General features: G+C 43.7%; 1 protein-coding gene across 1 annotated transcript in view; it reads right to left on the minus strand.

Moving 5' to 3' along the window:
* NEK8 (NIMA related kinase 8) overlaps positions 1 to 25,753 on the minus strand; it is a 109,028-nt gene that overhangs the window by 74,618 nt on the left and 8,657 nt on the right. The window contains exon 4 of the mRNA XM_069761217.1: positions 9,552 to 9,683. Coding sequence (XP_069617318.1) covers positions 9,552 to 9,683 — 132 coding nt within the window. The remainder of the gene's footprint in view (positions 1 to 9,551; positions 9,684 to 25,753) is intronic.

The following is a 25,753-nucleotide window of genomic DNA, read 5'->3' on the forward strand; positions in this document are numbered from 1 at the left end:
ATTTCCTTTGTGTGCATTGGAACACAAAAAACAGAGAAAAATGAAAATTGGACATAATTTCACGCAAAACCCCCAAAATGGGCCAGACAAAATTGTTGGCACTGTCAACTTAATATTTGGTTGCCCACCCTTTGGAACAAATAACTGCAATCAATCGTTTGCAGCAACCATCAACAAGCTTCTTACACCTCTCAACTGGAATTTTAGACCACTTTTCTTTTGCTAACTGCTCCCAGTTTCTCATATTTGAAGGCGCCTTCTCCCAACAGCAATTTTAAGCTCTCTCCACAGGCATTCAATGGGATGTAGATTCGGACTCATTACTGGCCAATTCAGAACTCTCCAGCGCTTAGTATCCATCCATTTCTGGGTGCTCCTTGAAATATGTTTGGGGTCATTGTCCTGCTGGAAGACCCATGACCTAGGATGCAAACCAAGCTTTCTAACACTGGGCACTACACTGGGACCCAAAATCTTTTGACAATCATAAGATTTCATGATGCCTTGCACACAGTCAAGGTACCCAATGTAAGAGGCAGAAAAGCAACTCCAAAACATCTTGGAACCTCCACCATATTTGACTGTAGTACTGGTTTTCGGTAAACAGTAAAATGATGTACTTTACCAAAAAGATCTACCTCGGTCTCACCTCTCTACAAGACTCTTTCCTAGAAGGAGTTTGGCTTACTCACGTATATTTTGACAAACTGCAGTCTAGCTATTCCATCATTCATTATGAATTGAACTATATATTATTGATTCTATTATAAATTAAGAACTGTTTTTTATTTGCAATGGCTCTTTATTTGTTGTATTTATACATTCATACTTTTGCACTCTGCACTTTTTTGACTATTATATTCATAGATAAGGATATCATGAACCAAGCACTTTATGATCAATTACAAGGTCTATAGGATGTTCTACTTCATTAATTATTTTGTCTTGGTTTCTGGCTCATTCCATATTATAAATTTACATCATAACATTTGCATTATATTCCTCCACCTTGGATTAATTTACCTTGTCTCTACTGTCGTTTGTGGTTTTAGTTAATGTGTGTTATCCACTTTACTTTTGGGAAAGATTATTTTAATATTTTATTACCTGTGCTCGATTGTAAGTATTATTGTAGTACGTTCTCAAAGCTAGAAATCAATTGTTTAAAAACGTTTGCCAGTCAGAAAATATATCCTGTATTGGCTACTTCTCTTCCTTATGACCCGATAGGCTGTAATAAGGTGTGCTGTGTTGCTGTGGGTCTTAAGGTACCTTCACACATAACGATATTGTTAACGATATCGTTGCTATTTGTGACGTAGCAACGATATCGTTAATGAAATCGTTATGTGTGACAGCGACCAACGATCAGGCCCCTGCTGGGAGATCGTTGGTCGCTGAGGAAAGTCCAGAACTTTATTTCGTCGCTGGACTCCCTGGAGACATCGCTGGATCGGCGTGTGTGACACTGATCCAGCGATGTCTTCACTGGTAACCAGGGTAAACATCGGGTTACTAAGCGCAGGGCCGCGCTTAGTAACCCGATGTTTACCCTGGTTACCATGCTAAAAGTAAAAAAAAACAAACACTACATACTTACCTACCGCTGTCTGTCCTCCAGCGCTGGGCTCTGCACTCCTCCTGTACTGGCTGTGAGCCGGAAAGCAGAGCGGTGACGTCACCGCTCTGCTTTCCGGCTCCCAGCCAGTACAGGAGGAGAGCAGAGAAGCAGAGCGCAGCGCTGGAAGACAGACAGCGGTAGGTAAGTATCTAGTGTTTGTTTTTTTTTTACTTTTAGCATGGTAACCAGGGTAAACATCGGGTTACTAAGCGCGGCCCTGCGCTTAGTTACCCGATGTTTACCCTGGTTACCGGCATCGTTGGTCGCTGGAGAGCGGTCTGTGTGACAGCTCTCCAGCGACCAAACAGCGACGCTGCAGCGATCCGGATCGTTGTCGGTATCGCTGCAGCGTCGCTTAATGTGAAGGGGCCTTTACTCAAATGGGGCCAAGCATGTAATCCACATTACAAGGTTGACTAGTCCTAATGAAATTGCTGTTTGGTAGTATTTAGAATTATGAGCATGGCCACCTATAGAGTACAATGGCTGTCATAATAGAGAGAAGCAGGATGTCAAGTAGCAACCACAGGTAAAGCTGAAGGGTAAAATTTGCTTGTAAGAATGGCTTAGGAAGACAACAAGGTGGACTTTGCTGATGGGCTCTTAAGATCTCCTCCCAGATGAGCACACCTGAGTGGATTTGCCGGAGATCTCTAAAAAAGGGGTCAGCAGCTGAAAATGAGTTAAAATAATAAATTGAGCTTTACATATGTATTTTATCACCTGCTCTTCCAATGCTATTGCTCTGTCTGCCCTGCTAGTCCTTCAGTGATGCTGTCACATCTATTGTCCATGTCATCCTTGAAACCAATCACTCACCAAAGTGGTCAAGTTGGGATGTGCATCACGTAGCGGTGAGATTACTGATGCAGTAGTTAGCACGTGAATGATGGAAGTGAAGTCACTGATGTCAGAGAATTGAACAGGTACGTAATATTTTATTATTTTAAAATCTTGGAAATGTAGTGCAATCTATGGGCAGCAGGTTATGAAGCAGGAGGAGCTGGGCAGATTGTTATATACCAGGGGTGGGCAATTCATTTTCCCAAGGGGCCACACGAGAGACCATGACTGTGATGGAGGCTGAACCAAAAACCTGAAATTAATTCTGCTCAATATTAATATATTATTACTATGCCACATGGGTGTTTGTCTACATTAACAAGAAACCATCATACAAGTCTTGTAGATGTTTTTGGTTTCAAGTCAGAAAGAAAAAACAAAAAATATAGTGGTAAAAAGGTCACATAGACCTAGGCCAGGAATTGTGTTTCTAAATATGCCTAGTCGTTTCTTTCTCCATTTAATACTAAAGGGGATTAAATAAAAACTTGTGAAGTAGAAAAGTTTCTCCACTGCATCCAATGTGGCTTTTTTTTTTAAATTTTTTTTTAATTCTCCAAAATCATAACAAAAAGTGAGCCGGATTCCTGTAAATCGCCGGTACATTTAGTGTAACATTACAAAATGACGGTGCAAACCAAGCACAACACCTTGTGTGATACATAGCTCTAGTAAAAATCATTCACTTTGTATCCAAATATGTTGATGCATTCGCCAGAAATAATTTTTTCTTCAAAGATGCTAATGAGGTGTTTGGTGCACCCTTGGCGTAGCCGAGCAGTTCAGTGAACCTTCATTGTTAATTATTTTGCATCTGTCAATGCCTCCTCTTTGACCAAAAGGTATTGCTTTACAGAAGTCAGAAAAGGGTAGAGATGTTTACCTAAGACTAAACTCCAAGGCCACGCCCAAGATACACCCAACCCCTCATTAGCATACTTGAATAAAAATAACAATTTCCTGCAAATGCAGCAAAGTATATGGAGACTAATGAAATGATTTATATCTGAGCTTTGTTCCTCACAAGGTGTTGGGCATGGTTTGAACATTTTGTGCTGACAGACTGCCTTCAAAAGGGGGTGTCCACTACTCTGACAACCCCTTCTAAATTCCTTTGTTCTCCCCCCCAGTAAAATAATAACACCTCTGGTGCCAGCACTGTTCCAATGGTGTTGGCACTGGCTCTCCTGGGTCTTGGGTGACATTATGTCACACAATCCCTGCAGACAATCGGCGCAGCGCTGGCTTCCCTCTGGCCTCTCCTACAGACACAATTCTTGCCCTTAGGGCTCATACCCATTTGCGAGAAATACAGACAAGTGCAATCCGATAAAAAAAATCGTATTGCACTCTGACCAATGTTATTCTATGGGCTACATCTCATCTGCAATTTTTTTCCCAGCTGAAATCGAACTGACAAAAAAAATTGCAGCATGCTGCGAATCTCGGATGAGGCTCACCAACGCAAGTCAATGGGTGCGAGAAGAGAAAAAAAAATTATATATATAAATATTATATCTATCTATCTATCTATCTATATCTATATATATATATATATATATATATATATATATATATATATATCGCACAGCACTCACACCATGCTGTCTGATTTTTGAACACCAGTGTCCTTTGAAAAGCTGTCAATTCATGCGCTATGTACAGTAAAATCACACTGACCGGTTATAATAGAAAAGATAGAATAGATATATACACATAGAATATATATATATATATATATATATATATATATATATATATATATATATATATATATATATACACACACACACAGTACGGACCACAAGTTTGGAAACACTTTCTCATTCAAAGATTTTTCTGTATTTTCATGACTATGAAAATTGTACATTCACATAGAAGGCATCAAAACTATGAATTAACACATGTGGAATTATATGCATAACAAAAAAGTGTGAAACAACTGAAATTATGTCTTATATTCTAGGTTCTTCACAGTAGCCACCTTTTGCTTTGATGACTGCTTTGCACACTCTTGGCATTCTCTTAATGAGCTTCAAGAGGTAGTCACCGGAAATGGTTTTCACTTCACAGGTGTGCCCTGCCAGGTTTAATAAGTGGGATTTCTTGCCTTATAAATGGGGTTGGGACCATCAGTTGTGTTGTGCAGAAGTCTGATGGATGCACAGCTGATAGTCCTACTGAATAGACTGTTAGAATTTGTATTATGGCAAAAGCAGCTAAGTAAGGAAAAACGAGTGGCCAGCATTACTTTAAGAAATGAAGGTCCGAAAAATTGGGAAAACTTTGAAAGTGTCCCCAAGTGCAGTTGCAAAAACCATCAAGCGCTACAAAGAAACTGTCTCACATGAGGACCGCCCAAGGAAAGGAAGACCAAGAGTCACCTCTGCTTCTGAGGATAAGTTTATCCGAGTCACCAGTCTCAGAAATCGTAGGCTAACAGCAGCTCAGATTAGAGACCAGGTCAATGCCACACAGAGTTCTAGCAGCAGACACATCTCTACAACAACTGTTAAGAGGAGACTTTGTGCAGCAGGCCTTCATGGTAAAATAGCTGCTAGGAAACCACTGCTAAGGACAGGCAACAAGCAGAAGAGACTTGCTTGGGCTAAAGAACACAAGGAATGGACATTAGACCAGTGGAAATCTGTGCTTTGGTCTGATGAGTCCAAATTTGAGATCTTTGGTTCCAACGACCGTGTCTTTGTGCAATGCAGAAAAGGTGAACGGATGGACTCTACATGCCTGGTTCCCACCGTGAAGCATGGAGGAGGAGGTGTGATAGTGTGGGGGTGCTTTACTGGTGACACTGTTGGGGATTTATTCAAAATTGAAGGCATACTGAACCAGCATGGCCACCACAGCATCTTGCAGCGGCATGCTATTCCATCCGGTTTGCGTTTAGTTGCACCATCAATTATTTTTCAACAGGACAGTGACCCCAAACACACCTCCAGGCTGTGTAAGGGCTATTTGTCCAAGAAGGAGAATGATGAGGTGCTACGCCAGATGACCTGGCCTCCATAATCATCAGACCTGAACCCAATTGAGATGGTTTGGGGTGAGCTGGACCGCAGAGTGAAGGCAAAAGGGCCAACAAGTGCTAAGCATCTCTGGGAACTCCTTCAAGATTGTTGGAAAACCATTCCCTGTGACTACCCCTTGAAGCCCATCAAGAGAATGCCAAGAGTGTGCAAAGCCGTAATCAAAGCAAAAGGTGGCTACGTTGAATAACCTAGAATATAAGACATATTTTTAGTTGTTTCACACTTTTTTGTTAAGTATATTAAATTTTTTAATTTGATAATTAAGATGCTCTCTGTTTATGATGTGCATTCTCCCCTCCTTTGAGTAGAGACTGAGAACACAATGGCACCTTGAAACCTCACCACCATAATAATCCCATCCCTAATCCATCTCTTCAACCTATCACTATATATATATATCTATATATATATATATATATATATATATATATATATATATATGTGTGTGTGTGTTTTGAAGAATATTTTGTTTTAAAAAGATGTGTAAATGACAGAGAACTGCTGTATGTAAAAGCTCATGTCAAAGTCGCATTGCATACGGATTGCATATGCATGTCATACGGATGTTGCGCTTAAAAATCGCATGACACTCACACGGCACTCGTTTTTTTTGGTCCTGATATCGGAACGTTTTTTTTTCTCGCATATGGGTATGAGCCCTTACTCTGGATGTCTTGACTTGTCTGAAAGAGGGGAGAATGAAGCGGTCACTTATTGGCCACAGAGATCATATAATGTCAGGAGAGCCAGCGCCACCACCAACTGAGCCTGAGGTGAGTATAGATGTCATTATTTTGCTGGGGGAAACAAAGGAATTCAGAAGGGATTGTCAGAGTAGTGGAAAAACCCTTTAATATCAGGAAAACACCCTAATAATACTTACCGTATATTAGAAGTTAAGTCTTTTTTCAGACATTATTATACTGGCATCTTCAGTAGTTAGTTTAGGTTCACACTGCTGTTTTGAGTCCATTTTTCAAAGAATGCAACCAGACAAACCCCAATGACTTTTATTGGGCCCATTTGGTTTTTATTTGATGTCCATCATTTTAACAGGACTTGTGTCTGAGCTTCCTAACAGGAGTGTGAATAGGCAAATATAAACCCAACCTTAAAGAGATTTCCAAGTATAAAAATTAATAGCATATCCCAAGGGAATGCCATAATCTACTGATTGGAGGGGTGTGACCAGAAAGACCCAACCTATTCCTAGAAAGATTGGGGCTAGTGTGGCATTTTCTTTTCATACTGCTGCTCCAATGAACTACATTACAGTTTGAAGATAGGACACAACTATGAGATCGGTGGGCCCCCCTCGCTGACCTGATAATTAAGATGCTCTCTGTTTATGATGTGCATTCTCCCCTCCTTTGAGTAGAGACTGAGAACACAATGGCACCTTGAAACCTCACCACCATACTAATCCCATCCCTAATCCATCTCTTCAACCTATCACTAACTTCTGGTACCTTCCCCTCTGCTTTCAAACATGTCACAATCACACCTATCCTCAAAAAGCCATCCCTTGACCCAAGCGCTATGTCCAGCTATCACCCCATATCTTTGCTCCCATTTGCTTCCAAATTCCTTGAGCAGCAGGTCCATGCTGAACTTTCCTCTCACTTTGTATATAACTCTCTTCGACAACCTAGTCTGGTTTCCATCCCCACCATTCCACTGAGACTGCCCTGACCAAAATTACTAACGACCTACTCCTCCTCTATACTCCTCCTTCTAGACCTGTCCTCTGCCCTCGACACAGTTGACCACTGCCTCCTACTACCGATCCTCTCTTCCTTTGGTTTCAAAGACCTTGCCCTATCTTGGATCTCCTCATACCTTACCAACCGCACATTTAGCGTTTCCTACTTCCATACTACCTCTTCATTTTGCCCCCTCTCTGTTGGTGTCCCTTAAGACTCTGTCCTAGGACCCTTACTCTTCTCAATCTATACACTCGGCCTGGGACAACTCATAAGGTCCTATGGCTTCCAGTACCATCAATATGCTGATGACACTCAGATCTACCTCTCTGGCCCAGATGTCTCTCTGCTCTCCAGAATCGCAGAGTGTGTATCAGCCATATCCTCCTTCTTCTCCTCTCGCTTCCTCATGCTTAATGTGGAGAAATCTGAACTAATTATCTTTCCTCCATCTCACATATCTTCCCTACCTGATCTATCTATCAAAATAAATAAAATTACACTTTCCCCTGTCTCCAAAATCTGCTGCCTTGGCGTAACCCTTGACTCTGCCCTGTCCTTTAAACCGCAAATCCAAGCTCTCGCCACCTCCAGCTCAAAAATATTTCCAGAATCCGTCCTTTCCTCAACCTTCACTCTAACAAAATGCTTGTGTATGCCCTAATCATCTCCCAGCTCAAATGCTGCAACATCCTCCTCTGTGACCTACCTTCAAACACTCTCGCACCCCTCCAGTCCGTCCTGAATTCTGCTGCCCGACTAATTAATCTCCCTCCTCGCTACACTCCTGCTTCACCTCTTTGCAAATCCCTTCACTGGCTCCAAATTTACCAGTGTATCCAGTTTAAACTACTAACACTGACCTACAAAGCCATCCATAACCTTTCTCCTCCTTATATTTCCAAACTAATCTCTCAATATCTTCCCTCACGTAATCTCCGGTCCTCCCAAGACCTCCTCTCCTCCACGCTTATTCGCTCCTCACCCAATCACCTCCAAAACTTCTCCCGAATATCCCCCATCCTCTGGAATTCAGTGCCCCAACACGTCCAGTTATCCTCCACATTTGGATCCTTCAAAAGAAACTTGAAAACCCACCTCTTCAAGAAAGCTTACAACCTGTAAAGGTACCGTCACACTAGACGATATCGCTAGCGATCCGTGACGTTGCAGCGTCCTCGCTAGCGATATCGTCCAGTGTGACAGGCAGCAGCGATCAGGCCCCTGCTGTGCTGTCGCTGGTCGGGGAAGAAAGTCCAGAACTTTATTTGGTCGCTGGACTCCCCGCAGACATCGCTGAATCGGCGTGTGTGACACCGATTCAGCGATGTCTTCACTGGTAACCAGGGTAAACATCGGGTAACTAAGCGCAGGGCCGCGCTTAGTAACCCGATGTTTACCCTGGTTACCATCCTAAAAGTAAAAAAAAACAAACAGTACATACTTACCTACAGCCGTCTGTCCTCCAGCGCTGTGCTCTGCACTCCTCCTGTACTGGCTGTGAGCACAGCGGCCGGAAAGCAGAGCGGTGACGTCACCGCTCTGCTTTCCGGCTGACCGACGCTCACAGCCAGTACAGGAGGAGAGCAGAGCACAGCGCTGGAGGACAGACGGCTGTAGGTAAGTATGTACTGTTTGTTTTTTTTACTTTTAGGATGGTAACCAGGGTAAACATCGGGTTACTAAGCGCGGCCCTGCGCTTAGTTACCCGATGTTTACCCTGGTTACCGGCATCGTTGGTCGCTGGAGAGAGGTCTGTGTGACAGCTCTCCAGCGACCAAACAGCGACGCTGCAGCGATCCGGATCGTTGTCGGTATCGCTGCAGCGTCGCTAAGTGTGACGGTACCTTAATAACCACACGGCCACCTCAACACCATCGGAGCTACTGCAACCCCTGACCTACTGTCTCCTTCCCCATAATTCTGTAGAATGTTAAGCCCACAAGGGCAGGGTCCTCGCCCCTCTGTATCAGTCTGTCATTGTTAGTTTACTGTAAGTGATATTTGTATTTTGATGTAACCCCTTTTCATGTACAGCACCATGGAATTAATGGTGCTGTATAAATTAATAATAATAATAATAATAATAATAAAATAATAATAGCTGATCTTCGGGAGTGTCAAGAGGTGAATTCCACAATTCTAATATTAATGGTCCCAGATAAATCCTTAGATCTCTTAATCTTATTCTGGAGAATATCCATACTGAGATCTACCTAGCTAAAGTTATAAGCACTTGCTTAAATAGTCATTTACTAATAAAATGGTTACTTACTGAAGCTGTAATCTGGATCTAAAGATTTGAGGGATAAATTCAAGGGTTAAGATGATTCTTACCGCTTCTTCAAATGCCCTCTTAAGGCTGGCAAGTTCATAGAGGACACAGCCAAGAGCCCAAATGTCACTTTTCTGGTTATAGGGTTTTCCCTCACACAGTTCTGGGGAGATATAACAGGGGGTTCCCACAACCTGGGAAATACAAAAGAGAAAAAGGATTAGCTCTCTGTACAAATAGCAGGTAGACATGAATCCTCGCCATGACCACAGGACACGAATCAATGGATCCTATGTGTAGTCTTCAATAATAGATGGTTACATACAGTTGTGGCCAAAAGTATTGACACCCCTGCAATTCTGTCAGATAATACTCAGTTTCTTCCTGAAAATGATTGCAATCACAAATTCTTTGGTATTATCTTCATTTAATTTGTCTTAAATGAAAAAGCACAAAAGAGAATGAAGCAAAAAGCAAAACATTGATCATTTCACACACAACTCCAAAAATGGGCCAGACAAAAGTATTGGCACCCTCAGCCTAATACTTGGTTGCACAACCTTTAGCCAAAATAACTGCGACCAACCGCTTCTGTAACCATCAATGAGTTTCATACAATGCTCTGCTGGAATTTTAGACCATTCTTCTTTGGCAAACTGCTCCAGGTCCCTGATATTTGAAGGGTGCCTTCTCCAAACTGCCATTTTTAGATCTCTCCACAGGTTTTCTATGGGATTCAGGTCTAGACTCATTGCTGGCCACCTTAGAAGTCTCCAGTGCTTTCCCTCAAACCATTTTCTAGTGCTTTTTGAAGTGTGTTTTGGGTCATTGTCCTGCTGGAAGACCCATGACCTCTGAGGGAGACTCAGCTTTCTCACACTGGGCCCTACATTATGCTGCAAAATTTGTTGGTAGTCTTCAGACTTCATAATGCCATGCACACGGTCAAGCAGTCCAGTGCCAGAGGCAGCAAAGCAACCCCAAAACATCAGGGAACCTCCGCCATGTTTGACTGTAGGGACCGTGTTCTTTTCTTTGAATGCCTCTTTTTTTCTCCTGTAAACGCTACGTTGATGCCTTTGTCCCAAAAGCTCTACTTTTGTCTCATCTGACCAGAGAACATTCTTCCAAAATGTTTCAGGTTTTTTCGGGTAAGTTTTGGCAAACTCCAGCCTGGCTTTTTTATGTCTCCGGGTAAGGAGTGGGGTCTTCCTGGGTCTCCTACCATACAGTCCCTTTTCATTCAGACGCCGACGGATAGTACGGGTTGACACTATTGTACCCTCGGACTGCAGGGCAGCTTGAACTTGTTTGGCTGTTAGTCGAGGTTCTTTATCCAACATCCGCACAATCTTGCGTTGAAATCACGCAATATGTAAATTTTTCTTTTGCGTCCACATCTAGGGAGGTTAGCCACAGTGCCATGAGCTTTAAACTTCTTGATGACACTGCGCACGGTAGACACAGGAAAATTCAAGTCTTTGAAGATGGACTTGTAGCCTTGAGATTGCTCATGCTTCCTCACAATTTGGTTTCTCAAGTCCTCAGACAGTTGGTCTTCTTTCTTTTCTCCATGCTCAATGTGGTACATACAAGGACACAGGACAGCGGTTGAGTCATCTTTAATCCATGTCAACTGGCTGCAAGTGTGATTTAGTTATTGCCAACACCTGTTAGGTGCCACAGGTAAGTTACAGGTGCTGTTAATTACACAAATTAGAGAAGCTTCACATGATTTTTCGAACAGTGCCAATACTTTTGTCCACCCCCTTTTTATGCTTGGTGTGGAATTATATCCAATTTGGCTTTAGGACAATTCTTTTTGTGTTTTTTCATTTAAAACAAATTAAATGAAGATAATAACAAAGAATTTGTGTTTGCAATCATTTTCAGGAAGAAACTGAGTATTATCTGGCAGAATTGCAGGGGTGTCAATACTATTGGCCACAACTGTAACTGCAGGACAGAATTTTATTGCTAACCGAAATAAAGTAATTACAGAGGTGGAAAAGTAATAAGGACTGACTAGGACCAGATTGTGAACAGGCACAATTACGCTGGGTTCACATGTGTGACATTCAAGGTCTAGGTGCGGACCGCCATGTCCTGACAAGCTGAATGTCACCTGATCAGAACTCATCAGCCTCGTATAAGCCTATCAGGATTCTGAGTTTGGATCAAGAGATCAGTGACCAGTCCGAACATTGCAACCCGTTCTTGGACCATGAAAGTTGGATATGTCTGGTCTTTTGCTGAGGATGAGGATATTAAGACTTTTTGTAGTAGGATTTTTCTATTTTAAAGGGATTTTCCACCTACGCAAATAAAATCATCTCTGAAATCTATACTTTTGAGAAGTGTTTTTCTTATCCAGACCTGTCAACTTTTTGATTCATTTCTATCTGTAAAATTTCCAAACTTTCAGTTGATATGTACAATGACCAGAATCCTTTTCAGCATCTTTTAAGAGGATTGCCCAGTTTCAAGAAACTTTTGGCCATATTCCAAGCTACTTGGGAAAAAAAAAAAACTAAACTTTATTTACCCTCTCACGGTCCAGTGCTGTGTTTCCACCACTGATCCAGTCTCTGTTGTTTGACTGCAGCCTAAAAGTCAATAATGACCCTTAAAATATCCATGCATATTTAAATTCCAAGAAGAGAACTTAAAAGGGTATCCCAATCTCCAAGATCCTATCTGTTATGTTTGCTAATGACAGGTGTTATGAAGGCAATCCAGAAACACAGTGTGCTTAGCGATCAGAGCGCACACAGTGATCTGACAAATACCCAAAAATACAAGAACGAGCTCTGAGACGTGGAAACTCTGTAGACTGCACACCTGATCCTATCCTAAACACAACTAAAAGCGGCTGTGGATTGCGCCTAACAACTACCTAGGCAACTCGGCACAGCCTAAGAAACTAGCTAGCCTGAAGATAGAAAAATAGGCCTGACTTGCCCCAGAGAAATTCCCCAAAGGAAAAGGCAGCCCCCCACATATAATGACTGTGAGTAAGATGAAAAGACAAAACATAGGGATGAAATAGATTCAGCAAAGTGGGGCCCGATATTCTAGGACAGAGCGAGGACAGTAAAGCGAACTTTGCAGTCTACAAAAAACCCTAAAGCAAAACCACGCAAAGGGGGCAAAAAAAACCCACCGTGCCGAACTAACGGCACGGCGGTACACCCTTTGCGTCTCAGAGCTTCCAGCAAAAAAAAAGACAAGCTGGACAGAAAAAAAGCAACAAAAAAGCAAAAAGCACTTAGCTATACAGAGCAGCAGGTCACAGGAACAATCAGGAGAAGCTCAGATCCAACACTGAAACATTGACAAGGAGCAAGGATAGCAGCATCAGGCGGAGTTAAGTAATGAAGCAGTCAACGAGCTCACCAGAACACCTGAGGGAGGAAGCTCAGAAGCTGCAGTACCACTTGTGACCACAGGAGTGAATTCAGCCACAGAATTCACAACAGTACCCCCCTTGAGGAGGGGTCACCGAACCCTCACCAGAGCCCCCAGGCCGACCAGGATGAGCCGCATGAAAGGCACGAACAAGATCGGAAGCATGAACATCAGAGGCAAAAACCCAGGAATTATCTTCCTGAGCATAACCCTTCCATTTAACCAGATACTGGAGTTTCCGTCTAGAAACACGAGAATCCAAAATCTTCTCCACAATATACTCCAATTCCTCCTCCACCAAAACCGGGGCAGGAGGCTCAACAGATGGAAGGTGCCACGTATCTCCGCAACAACGACCTATGGAATACATTATGTATGGAAAAGGAGTCTGGGAGGGTCAAACGAAAAGACACAGGATTGAGAACCTCAGAAATCCTATACGGACCAATAAAACGAGGTTTAAATTTAGGAGAGGAAACCTTCATAGGAATATGACGAGAAGATAACCAAACCAGATCCTCAACACGAAGTCGGGGACCCACACGGCGTCTGCGATTAGCGAAAAGTTGAGCTTTCTCCTGGGACAAGATCAAATTGTCCACTACCTGAGTCCAGATCTGCTGCAACCTATCCACCACAGAATCCACACCAGGACGGTCCGAAGACTCAACCTGTCCTGAAGAGAAACGAGGATGGAACCCAGAATTGCAAAAAAATGGAGAAACCAAGGTAGCCGAGCTGGCCCGATTATTAAGGGCGAACTCAGCCAACGGCAAAAAGGACACCCAATCATCCTGGTCTGCAGAAACAAAACATCTCAGATATGTTTCCAAGGTCTGATTGGTTCGTTCGGTCTGGCCATTAGTCTGAGGATGGAAAGCCGAGGAAAAGGATAGGTCAATGCCCATCCTACCACAAAAGGCTCGCCAAAACCTTGAAACAAACTGGGAACCTCTGTCAGAAACAATATTCTCAGGAATGCCATGTAACCGAACCACATGCTGAAAGAACAAAGGTACCAAATCAGAGGAGGAAGGCTATTTAGCCAAGGGCACCAGATGGACCATTTTAGAAAAGCGATCACAGACCACCCAAATGACTGACATCTTTTGAGAAACGGGAAGGTCAGAAATGAAATCCATCGAAATATGTGTCCAAGGCCTCTTTGGGACCGGCAAGGGCAAAAGCAACCCACTGGCACGAGAACAGCAGGGCTTAGCCCTAGCACAAATCCCACAGGACTGCACAAAAGTACGTACATCCCGTGACAGAGATGGCCACCAGAAGGATCTAGCCACTAACTCTCTGGTACCAAAGATTCCAGGATGACCAGCCAACACCGAACAATGAAGTTCAGAGATAAGTTTATTAGTCCACCTATCAGGGACGAACAGTTTCTCTGCTGGACAACGATCAGGTTTATTCGCCTGAAATTTTTGCAGCACCCGCCGCAAATCAGGGGAGATGGCAGACACAATGACTCCTTCCTTGAGGATACCCGCTGGCTCAGATAAACCCGGAGAGTCGGGCACAAAACTCCTAGACAGAGCATCCGCCTTCACATTTTTAGAGCCCGGAAGGTACGAAATCACAAAGTCGAAGCGGGCAAAAAAATAACGACCAACGGGCCTGTCTAGGATTCAAGCGCTTGGCAGACTCGAGATAAGTCAAGTTCTTATGATCAGTCAATACCACCACGCGATGCTTAGCTCCTTCAAGCCAATGACGCCACTCCTCGAATGCCCACTTCATGGCCAGCAACTCTCGATTGCCCACATCATAATTACGCTCAGCGGGCGAAAACTTCCTGGAAAAGAAAGCACATGGTTTCATCACTGAGCAATCAGAACCTCTCTGTGACAAAACCGCCCCTGCTCCAATCTCAGAAGCATCAACCTCGACCTGGAACGGAAGAGAAACATCTGGCTGACACAACACAGGGGCAGAACAAAAACGACGCTTCAACTCCTGAAAAGCTTCCACAGCAGCAGAAGACCAATTAACCAAATCAGCACCCTTCTTGGTCAAATCGGTCAATGGTTTGGCAATGCTAGAAAAATTACAGATGAAGCGACGATAAAAATTAGTAAAGCCCAGGAACTTTTGCAGACTTTTCAGAGATGTCGGCTGAATCCAATCCTGGATGGCTTGGACCTTAACTGGATCCATCTCGATAGTAGAAGGGGTAAAGATGAACCCCAAAAATGAAACTTTCTGCACACCGAAGAGACACTTTGATCCCTTCACAAACAAAGAGTTAGCACGCAGGACCTGAAAAACCATTCTGACCTGCTTCACATGAGACTCCCAATCATCTGAGAAGATCAAAATGTCATCCAAGTAAACAATCAGGAATTTATCCAGATACTCACGGAAGATGTCATGCATAAAAGACTGAAACACAGATGGAGCATTGGCAAGTCCGAACGGCATCACTAGATACTCAAAATGACCCTCGGGCGTATTGAATGCAGTTTTCCATTCATCTCCTTGCCTGATTCTCACCAGATTATACGCACCACGAAGATCTATCTTAGTGAACCAACTAGCCCCCTTAATCCGAGCAAACAAGTCAGATAACAATGGCAAGGGATACTGAAATTTAACAGTGATCTTATTAAGGCCATGTTCACACAGTGCGTTTTTTACTGTGGAACCGCAGCGGTATTGCCGCTGCGGTTCCGCAGCAGTTTTCCATGCAGGGTACATAACAATGTAACCCTATGGAAAACAGTCACTGCTGTGCACATGGTCCGTAATTTCGTTTAAAAAGCCGCGTAGAATAGCTGCGGCAAAAAAGAAGGAGCATGTCACTTCTTTTTCCTGAACCGCAGCGGTTCTGCACCCATAGACCTCCATTGTGAGGTCAAAATCGCAGTAAAACCCGCAGATCAAAAATATATCTGCGGGTTTTACTGCGATTTGATGTGCAGAACCGCTGCAGCAGGAAGTGCGGGGGAGCGGGCGGAAGTGCGTGGGCGGAGTGTGGCTGCCCCCCCGTGCTCCGATCCCGCCCCCCCGTGCTCCGATGCCCCTCCCCGTGCTCCGATGCCCCCCCCAGTGCTCCGATGCCCCCCCCGTGCCCTAATCTCCCCCCCTTATACTTACCCGGCGTCCCGGTGTCCGTCCGGCCGTCTTCTCCCTGGGCGCCGCCATCTTGCAAAATGGCGGGCGCATGCGCAGTGCGCCCGCCGAATCTGCCGGCCGGCAGATTCGCTCCAAAGTGCATTTTGATCACTGAGATATAACCTATCTCAGTGATCAAAATAAAAAAATAGTAAATGACACCCCCCCCACTTTGTCACCCCCATTGGTAGGGACAATAAAAAAATTAAGAATTTTTTTTTTTTTTTTCACTAAGGTTAGAATAGGGGTAGGGTTAGGGGTAGGGTTAGGGTTAGGGGTAGGGTTAGGGTTAGGGGTAGGGTTAGGGGTAGGGTTAGGGGTAGGGTTAGGGGTAGGGTTAGGGGTAGGGTTAGGGTATTTTCAGCCATTTTAGCCCTAAAAAGCTTCCTAGGAAACACACAGTCTCTGCATAGAAAACTGCATAAAAAAAGGATAAAAAAACGCATCAAAAAACGCATCAAAAAACGCATCAAAAAAGGACAAAAAAAGGACCAAAAAAAGGACCTGCGTTTTCTGCCAAGAGCTGCAGTTTTTTAAAAAAACTGTCCTGAAAAAAAAAGGATGGAAATCCTGAACGTGTGAACATACCCTAAGAAGGCGGTAATCAATACACGGTCTCAGCGAACCATCCTTCTTGGCTACAAAGAAGAACCCTGCTCCCAGTGGTGATGACGATGGGCGAATATGTCCCTTCTCCAGGGATTCCTTCACATAACTGCGCATAGCGGCGTGTTCGGGCACGGATAAATTAAATAATCGACCTTTAGGGAATTTACTACCAGGAATCAAATTGATAGCACAATCACAATCCCTATGCGGAGGTAGAGCATCGGACTTGGGCTCTTCAAATACATCCTGATAATCAGACAAGAACTCTGGGACCTCAGAAGGGGTGGATGACGAAATCGACAAAAATGGAACATCACCATGTACCCCCTGACAACCCCAGCTGGATACCGACATGGAATTCCAATCCAATACTGGATTATGGGTTTGTAGCCATGGCAACCCCAACACGACCACATCATGCAGATTATGCAACACCAGAAAGCGAATAACTTCCTGATGTGCAGGAGCCATGCACATGGTCAGCTGGGCCCAGTATTGAGGTTTATTCTTGGCCAATGGTGTAGCATCAATTCCTCTCAATGGAATAGGACACCGCAAAGGCTCCAAGAAAAACCCACAACGTTTAGCATAATCCAAATCCATCAGATTCAGGGCAGTGCCCGAATCCACAAACGCCATGACAGAAAACGACGACAAAGAGCATATCAAGGTAATGGACAGAAGGAATTTGGACTGTACAGTACCAATGACGGCAGACCTAGCGGACCGCTTAGTGCGCTTAGGACAATCAGAAATAGCATGAGTGGAATCACCACAGTAGAAACACAGACCATTCAGACGTCTGTATTCCTGCCGTTCAACTCTAGTCATAGTCCTATCGCACTGCATAGGCTCAGGTTTAACCTCAGGCAGTACCGCCAAATGGTGCACAGATTTACGCTCGCGCAAGCGTCGACCGATCTGAATGGCCAAAGACAAAGACTCATTCAAACCAGCAGGCATAGGAAATCCCACCATGACATCCTTAAGAGCCTCAGAGAGACCCTTTCTGAACAAAGCTGCCAGCGCAGATTCATTCCACTGAGGGAGTACTGACCATTTCCTAAATTTCTGACAATATACTTCTATATCATCCTGACCCTGGCACAAAGCCAGCAAATTTTTCTCAGCCTGATCCACTGAATTAGGCTCATCGTACAGCAATCCGAGCGCCAGGAAAAACGCATCGACACTACTCAATGCAGGGTCTCCTGGCGCAAGAGAAAATGCCCAGTCTTGAGGGTCGCCGCGCAAAAAAGAAATAATAATCAAAACCTGTTGAACAGGATTACCAGAAGAACGAGGTTTCAAGGCCAGAAATAGCTTACAATTATTTTTGAAACTTAGAAACTTAGTTCTATCTCCAAAAAACAAATCAGGAATAGGAATTCTTGGTTCTAACATAGATTTCTGATCAATAGTATCTTGAATCTTTTGTACATTTATAACGAGATTATCCATTGAAGAGCACAGACCCTGAATATCCATGTCCACACCTGTGTCCAGAATCACCCAAATGTCTAGGGGAAAAAAAAAAGTGAACACAGAGCAGAAAAAAAAAAAAAAAAAAAAAAAATGATGTCAGAACTTTTTCTTTCCCTCTATTGAGAATCATTAGTTTGGCTCCTTGTACTGTTATGTTTGCTAATGACAGGTGTTATGAAGGCAATCCAGAAACACAGTGTGCTTAGCGATCAGAGCGCACACAGTGATCTGACAAATACCCAAAAATATAAGAACGAGCTCTGAGACGTGGAAACTCTGTAGACTGCACACCTGATCCTATCCTAAACACAACTAAAAGCGGCTGTGGATTGCGCCTAACAACTACCTAGGCAACTCGGCACAGCCTAAGAAACTAGCTAGCCTGAAGATAGAAAAATAGGCCTGACTTGCCCCAGAGAAATTCCCCAAAGGAAAAGGCAGCCCCCCACATATAATGACTGTGAGTAAGATGAAAAGACAAAACGTAGGGATGAAATAGATTCAGCAAAGTGGGGCCCGATATTCTAGGACAGAGCGAGGACAGTAAAGCGAACTTTGCAGTCTACAAAAAACCCTAAAGCAAAACCACGCAAAGGGGGCAAAAAAAACCCACCGTGCCGAACTAACGGCACGGCGGTACACCCTTTGCGTCTCAGAGCTTCCAGCAAAAAAAAAGACAAGCTGGACAGAAAAAAAGCAACAAAAAAGCAAAAAGCACTTAGCTATACAGAGCAGCAGGTCACAGGAACAATCAGGAGAAGCTCAGATCCAACACTGAAACATTGACAAGGAGCAAGGATAGCAGCATCAGGCGGAGTTAAGTAATGAAGCAGTCAACGAGCTCACCAGAACACCTGAGGGAGGAAGCTCAGAAGCTGCAGTACCACTTGTGACCACAGGAGTGAATTCAGCCACAGAATTCACAACACCTATCCCAAGTAGTAGGTGTAATATTAAAGGGAACCTGTCACCTGAATTTGGCGGGACTGGTTTTGGGTCATATGGGCGGAGTTTTTGGGTGTTTGATTCACCCTTTCCTTACCCGCTGGCTGCATGCTGGCTGCAATATTGGATTGAAGTTCATTCTCTGTCCTCCATAGTACACGACTGCACAAAACCATGACCATGACCCAAAACCAGTCCCGCCAAATTCAGGTGACAGAGTCCCTTTAATAATAATAATTTTTTCAGATACCTCCAATTAGAAATGTATAGTTTTTCTGATTCACTTTGTCACTTTCCCCATGCAGTGTATTGCAGTACCTTAGGTATCCATGGTTACGACCACTGATACAGTGACAGTTAGTTACCTAGTGGTCGTAACCATGGATAACTAAGGTTCTGCAATGCCTGCACATGAGGAAAGAGACCTAGAGAATCAGAAAAACTATACTACATTTCTAATTGGAGGAATTTGCTAATATTATTATGATTACCAATATTTCATCCTTCTTCTCCGCTAGATTTCTCAAACTTAACATGGACAAAACAGAATTCATCATCTTTCCCTCATCTCACGCGACCCCCCCAACGAACCTATCCATTACAGTAAATGGCTGCCAACTCTCCCCAGTCCCACAAGCTCGCTGCCTCGGGGTAATCCTTGACGCTGATCTCTCCTTCAATCCACATATCCAAGCCCTTTCCACTTCCTGCCGACTTCAACTCAAAAATATTTCACAAATCCGTTCATTCCTCAACCAAGAATCTGCAAAAACCCTAGTCCATGCTCATCTCTCACCTTGACTACTGCAACCTCCTGCTCTGTGGCCTCCCCTCTAACACTCTCGCACCCCTCCAATCTATTCTAAACTCTGCTGCCCGACTAATCCACCTGTCCCCCCACTATTCCCCGGCCTCTCCCCTCTGTCAATCCCTTCACTGGCTCCCCATTGCCCAGAGACTCCAGTACAAGAGCCTAACCATGATGTACAAAGCCATCCACAACCTGTCTCCTCCATACATCTGTGACCTCGTCTCCCGGTACTTACCTACACGCAACCTCCGATCCTCACAAGATCTCCTTCTCTACTCCCCTCTTATCTCCTCTTCCCACAATCGCACACAAGATTTCTCTCGCGTATCACCCCTACTCTGGGACCCTCTTCCACAACACATCAGACTCTCGCCTACCATCGAAACCTTCAAAAAGAACCTAAAGACCTACCTCTTCTGACAAGCCTACAATCTGCAGTAACCACCGATCAACCAAACCGCTGCATGACCAGCTCTACCCTCGCCTACTGTATTCTCACCCATCCCTTGTAGATTGTGAGCCCTCGCGGGCAGGGTCCTCTTTCCTCCTGTACCAGTTATGACTTGTATTGTTTAAGATTATTGTACTTGTTTTTATTATGTATACCCCTCCTCACATGTAAAGCACCATGGAATAAATGGCGCTATAACAATAAATAATAATAATAAATAATAATTATTATTATTACACCTACTACATATTGGGATAGTATCTTGGAGATGGGATTACCCCTTTAATGGCTGATAAATCTCCTCACACCAGCTTGTCACTCTCCACAAAGTGAAACATTACCCCTCTCCTCGTCAGAGGTCACTCACCTAGCCAAATCAGTTCACCTGCTTTACACTGATGAGGGGCAAACACCTGAAACATACATGTCTGCAAATGGAGTTGCTGGTTTGGCTTCTTATCCTAAGTCATGTGGCAAGTCTTTTGAAAGGTCAATATTGACTTTTAGGATTCCGACTTTCAATAAGTGGCAGTCTTTTCCACTATGAAGAGGCTATTTACTTATCTAGCTGTATCTGAAACTGCAAATTCAGCTTCAACTGTGAAACAAGCTAAAACTACAACCTAAAGGTTATTACGGCGGCACGAGACATCTGATTGTGTATTTATCAGTGGGAAATAGTGGCAGCCTCTGGATGTGTCCTGACGTGAGGAGCAAAGTACGACAAGCTCGACTGAAACTGAGTACTCGGCAGAAAAATATCCAGACTTGCTCTTAACAATCTAGGTCCTTTTATAGAGGCTGATAATTATAATATAATATATACAACATAATTAGAATTGGCACAGCAGGAGTTTCTAAGAACGCTTGCTCCTTATTACTTGCAGGGGTGAACAGAGAAACGTAATGCCTACAGAAGAGAAAAGCCAGTGTATCTTTTTATATTCCTGGAACAATATGTTTTACATTTTTTATATTCAAGGGAGATTAATGGTGCTATATAATAATAAATATGGGGCACATTAGATTTTGGTAATCTATAAAAAGTATTTTTTTTCACCAGTGATACACCAAAGCCAAAAAGTCTTGAAAACACCGAATTAAGCTGGAGTCAATGACCCCTGCTGTATTAGGCCCCTTTCACACATCAGTTTTTTGCCGTCAGTCACAATCTCTTGGCTCGACGGATTAACTCGTGACGGATTCGTTTTTTCGACAGATCCGACTAGCGGATATGGCTAATTGGATCCTAAATAAATCACAGTATGCTCAGTTAAAAAAAACAGAATCCGTTGCTGGATTCCATCATTTGACGGATCCGGCGCCCATAGGCTTCCATTCGAGCAAACGACGGATGGCGATGGATCCTTCACTGTCAGACTTTTCGACGTACACAAAAAACATTACTTTGTCCGTTGTCTCCGGCCGCCGGACAATTTTTGACGTATCTGGCGAATGACGGATGAAACATGAGGCCATCCGTCGCAATCCATCGCTAATACAAGTCTATGAGAAAAAAAACGGATCCGGCGGCATCAGTCGCCGGATTCGATTTTTTCAAAATTCGACAGATTGCGACTGATGGCAAATAACTGATGTGTGAAAGGTGCCTTATTGTGGTGGTGGGTTCTAGATACAATTCTACATGTCTGATTCAGCACCCGTCCCTGCGTCTCGGCTGACTGCAATGTTGCACATCCAGATAGAGATTTTCTTGCCGGGTGTTAGGAGATATAGTCACAACACTTACATGTCACCGTGTTTACCTCTAGAATGACATAATAATGACCTTCTCAGTTTGCACATGACAGTTATACATCCCAGCAGTATTAGGTTTCTTCAGCATTGGGTGAAACCATGAGAAATTTGAGGAATGGACATGTAAGAATTGTACAGAGAAATCACACTGAAAATATGTGGCATGCTAAAAAATAACAAGCTAAAAGGTATAAGAGGCAACTGATGTGAAAGGGGAGGTGCAGCTCAGGTTACCGGTGAAGGAGAGTATACGGTATACAGGAGACAGCACCTACGTCCAGTACGTCAGTCACGGTATAATCGGAGCAGAGCCGGGAAACCTATTCACCGCCACTGTCCACAGGACAAACCACTCTACATAAGATCCTCAACATCTTACAAATTGTGTGCCTCTAGAACTGCAGACCCCAAGACACCGCTCTAATATCAACGTTGCCTGGCAATTACTTATAATAGTCATGGGCCCAGATTCATCAATTTTGCAACTTTTAGCATTTTGGGGGTGGAGATGGGGGTTTCTGTTGATTGTATTGAAATTGGCTGCATTTGTTACAACAAAAATGTTACTCCATTCCCCGACGCATGCCACTGATGAATATGGCGCATTTTATTAAAAGGGATCTGTCAGCAGAATTTCACCCCCAAACTATTTATGTGTGCATGCAGCTTTTTCAAATCCAGCAATACCTGCAAATGTCCGCCGGTCCATTAATCCATTACAGAGAAATCAGTGTTTGAATTGATATGCAAATGGCTACGGTAGATCCGAAGCCTCTGTCACTCCAGCTCTATTCCCTGCCTTTTATTACTTTCCTCTCAGCCTCTGTGCTGTGTTATGTCAGGCAAAGGAGCGGTCAGTCAAGCAGAAGGAGGCAGCACTAGGCGTGGAATAGAGCTGGAGTGACAGAGGTTTCAGATCTACCATAGCCCTTTAGCTTAATTTACATATCAATTCAAACGCAGATTTCTCAGTAGGAGAGGGAAGAGCTGGCCATGTACAGATATTGCTGAACTCGTCTTTGAAAGAGTTACATGCACATATAAATAGTCTGGGAGGTGAAATCCTGCTGACAAATTCCCTTTTAAGGCTACTAGCGTTTGATGCGCCGCACAACGGGTGCAGCGGATGCATTTCTCCGGCGCAGTCGGAAAAAGCGGTCCGTCGGCAGCAAAAAGCGTTACATTCAACGTTTTTTGCTCCCGGCGGTCCGCCACAACACGGCGCAACCGTCGCACGATGGTTGCGACGTGTGTCAATACGTTGCAATGCGTCGGTAATGTTACTCTATGGGGCAAAAACGCATCCTGCAAACAACTTTGCAGGATGCATTTTTTCCCCTAAACAACGCTAGTGTGAAAGTAGCCCTAAGGAATTTGATGAATCTCACGAAACGCCAATCTTAATAAATTGGGGCTATGCTGTCCATTGTTGCAGCCAGCGCTTTTCTTCTTGTCAAATCTGTCAGAATTTGCAACAGCATTTCCAAAGCAAATGTGACAATATGGATGTTTATAGAAATGAAAATTATTAATACAATTATATAGTGGATGCTTTCCTGAAACGGAAAGTACTTGCAAGCAGCATAATACAAAGAATAGCAGGTTTACCCAGAATCCTTTGCAGTAGGCGGAGCTATGCAAATCATCTCTTTCTGATGAGGGCCTAAAGCCCGAAACACGTGTCCACAGGTAGGAATTGGTTGGCTGTGTAAATTTAGAAACTAATCCGCAGCATTGCACGCTTGGCGGTTCCAAGCGCTGTGGATTAGACAGGGGTGGAAAGAGATGATTTGCATAGCTCCGCCTACTGCAAAGGATTCTGGGTAAACCTGCTATTCTTTGTATTATGCTGCTTGCAAGTACTTTCCGTTTCAGGAAAGCATCCACTATGTATTTCCTTTAAGTAGAGGGCTTTTCGGTCTCTTTCGTCCCGCTACATTTAGCCCAACTTGGGTCTCTCCCTAAGGTGGCTAGCATGTATGTAATACAATTATACAAGAGTTAAGACGATGAAAATAACTGTAGGAAATATTCCAAGATAAGGAAGCAATCCTGTCTCACAGTATAAATCCTATGCACCTTCTGGACCAATGCTTCGGGAGTTTCTTCCAGTCCTTGATTATTTTCCTGCAATGATGACTTGCTATTGGGGATGTGATCACTACTGCCAATTACTGACCTCATCGGTGATACAATCATGCATGGCCAGTGATTAGTTACAATGGTCACATGGATGTACTGGATGTAATTGCTACAGGAAATGAAAAAAAAAGAAAAAAGAGTAGGACGGCAGGGTATCAGGACTTCAGTGCAAACTGCAAGATTTTGGATCTTTTAAAATAAAGTTACAAAAAAAAAATCTTTAAAAATATGTTTATAGGGAACCTGTCAGCACAAAAAAAGATATTTACTTGCAACCACAGTGGAAATATGAAGCTAAAACATTGTTTTAAGCCAGCGCAGCACTCAAATTGGAAGGGCAGCTGCAGGGTGAAAATGAAGTTATTTTCTCTCTGCAGCCGCTCTCTTACTGTTATCGAGGAGGTGCAGGGGGCAGTGATCAGTCCGGACACTATACAGTGAGTGTGCTTTAATCACTCACTCTGCTCCTTCACTGACAGTCTGCTCCACAGACAGGCCGCACAGAGCAGGATGTGCGTCAAGGAGCAGGGTGAGTGATTACATCGTACTTACTGTACAGAGTGCAACAAATGCTCACTGCCCCAGCTCCGCCCTGATGACAGGAAGCAAGCGGCTGCAGGGAGAATATAACTTCATTTTCACTCTGCAGCTGCACTTATTAGACGGCAGAACATGCTTAAAACAATATTTAGCTGCAAAATACCACTATGGCTACAGGAAAACTGTGTTTTGTTTTTTGCTGACAGGCTTACTTTAACATAAAAACTTGAGTATAATAAAGGGTCTTTCTCTGATTACACGTTCCTTTTAATGTGCAGAGACTCTGGACTGTGGTGCAGCTGATAGCCGTTCGTGCCTCAGTATTGCGCCGTGTGTGGCCAAAAACACAAAAACAGGATTTAGTGAACTTTAGTGGAAAAATACAACTCTATATTTAGAGCGTGAGCCTACATTGACAACAGACGGGAATTTAAAGCAATGATTTTTCTTCCCCATCTGGGCATGCAGCCCCCATTTTACATTCATTCTATATGTGTAATGTGAGCCTTTATAAAAGTTAGTCCCAACTACATCCTATTCACATCGTCTATATGATGTCTTATTCGCCAACGGTTGATCACAATGGTGATAGCAGTACAGACAGGACATCGGGTTGTGTGTATGGAACGTCTTCATGCATGCCCTGATCGCACACGTGTAGGACATAAGAATGTGCTGAAGATGTGAACAGACAGCAGAATTCACAAACTGGCCTTTTGCACTGAAGTCCTATCCTATGTGACCGCTGCATACTGTGACTGGCTGCAGTGGTCATATGAAATCTTGCAGAGATTAGCAAGGAGCAGGTAGGTGGTGTAATGGCACATGGTGTGTGTCACCTCAGGAGCCTAGGAGGCACTTGCAGGGGTCCCGGAACCGAGCACAGGGAGAGTGAGAGCTAAAGCACGCAGTGTGCATAGGACCTGACACTAAACAGTCACGTGATCGCAGGGGCGGAGCTACCGTGGGTGAGGATGGGAAAGCAGCTG

This window comes from Ranitomeya imitator, chromosome 3 (genome assembly GCF_032444005.1).
Source record: "Ranitomeya imitator isolate aRanImi1 chromosome 3, aRanImi1.pri, whole genome shotgun sequence".
NCBI lineage: Eukaryota > Metazoa > Chordata > Amphibia > Anura > Dendrobatidae > Ranitomeya > Ranitomeya imitator.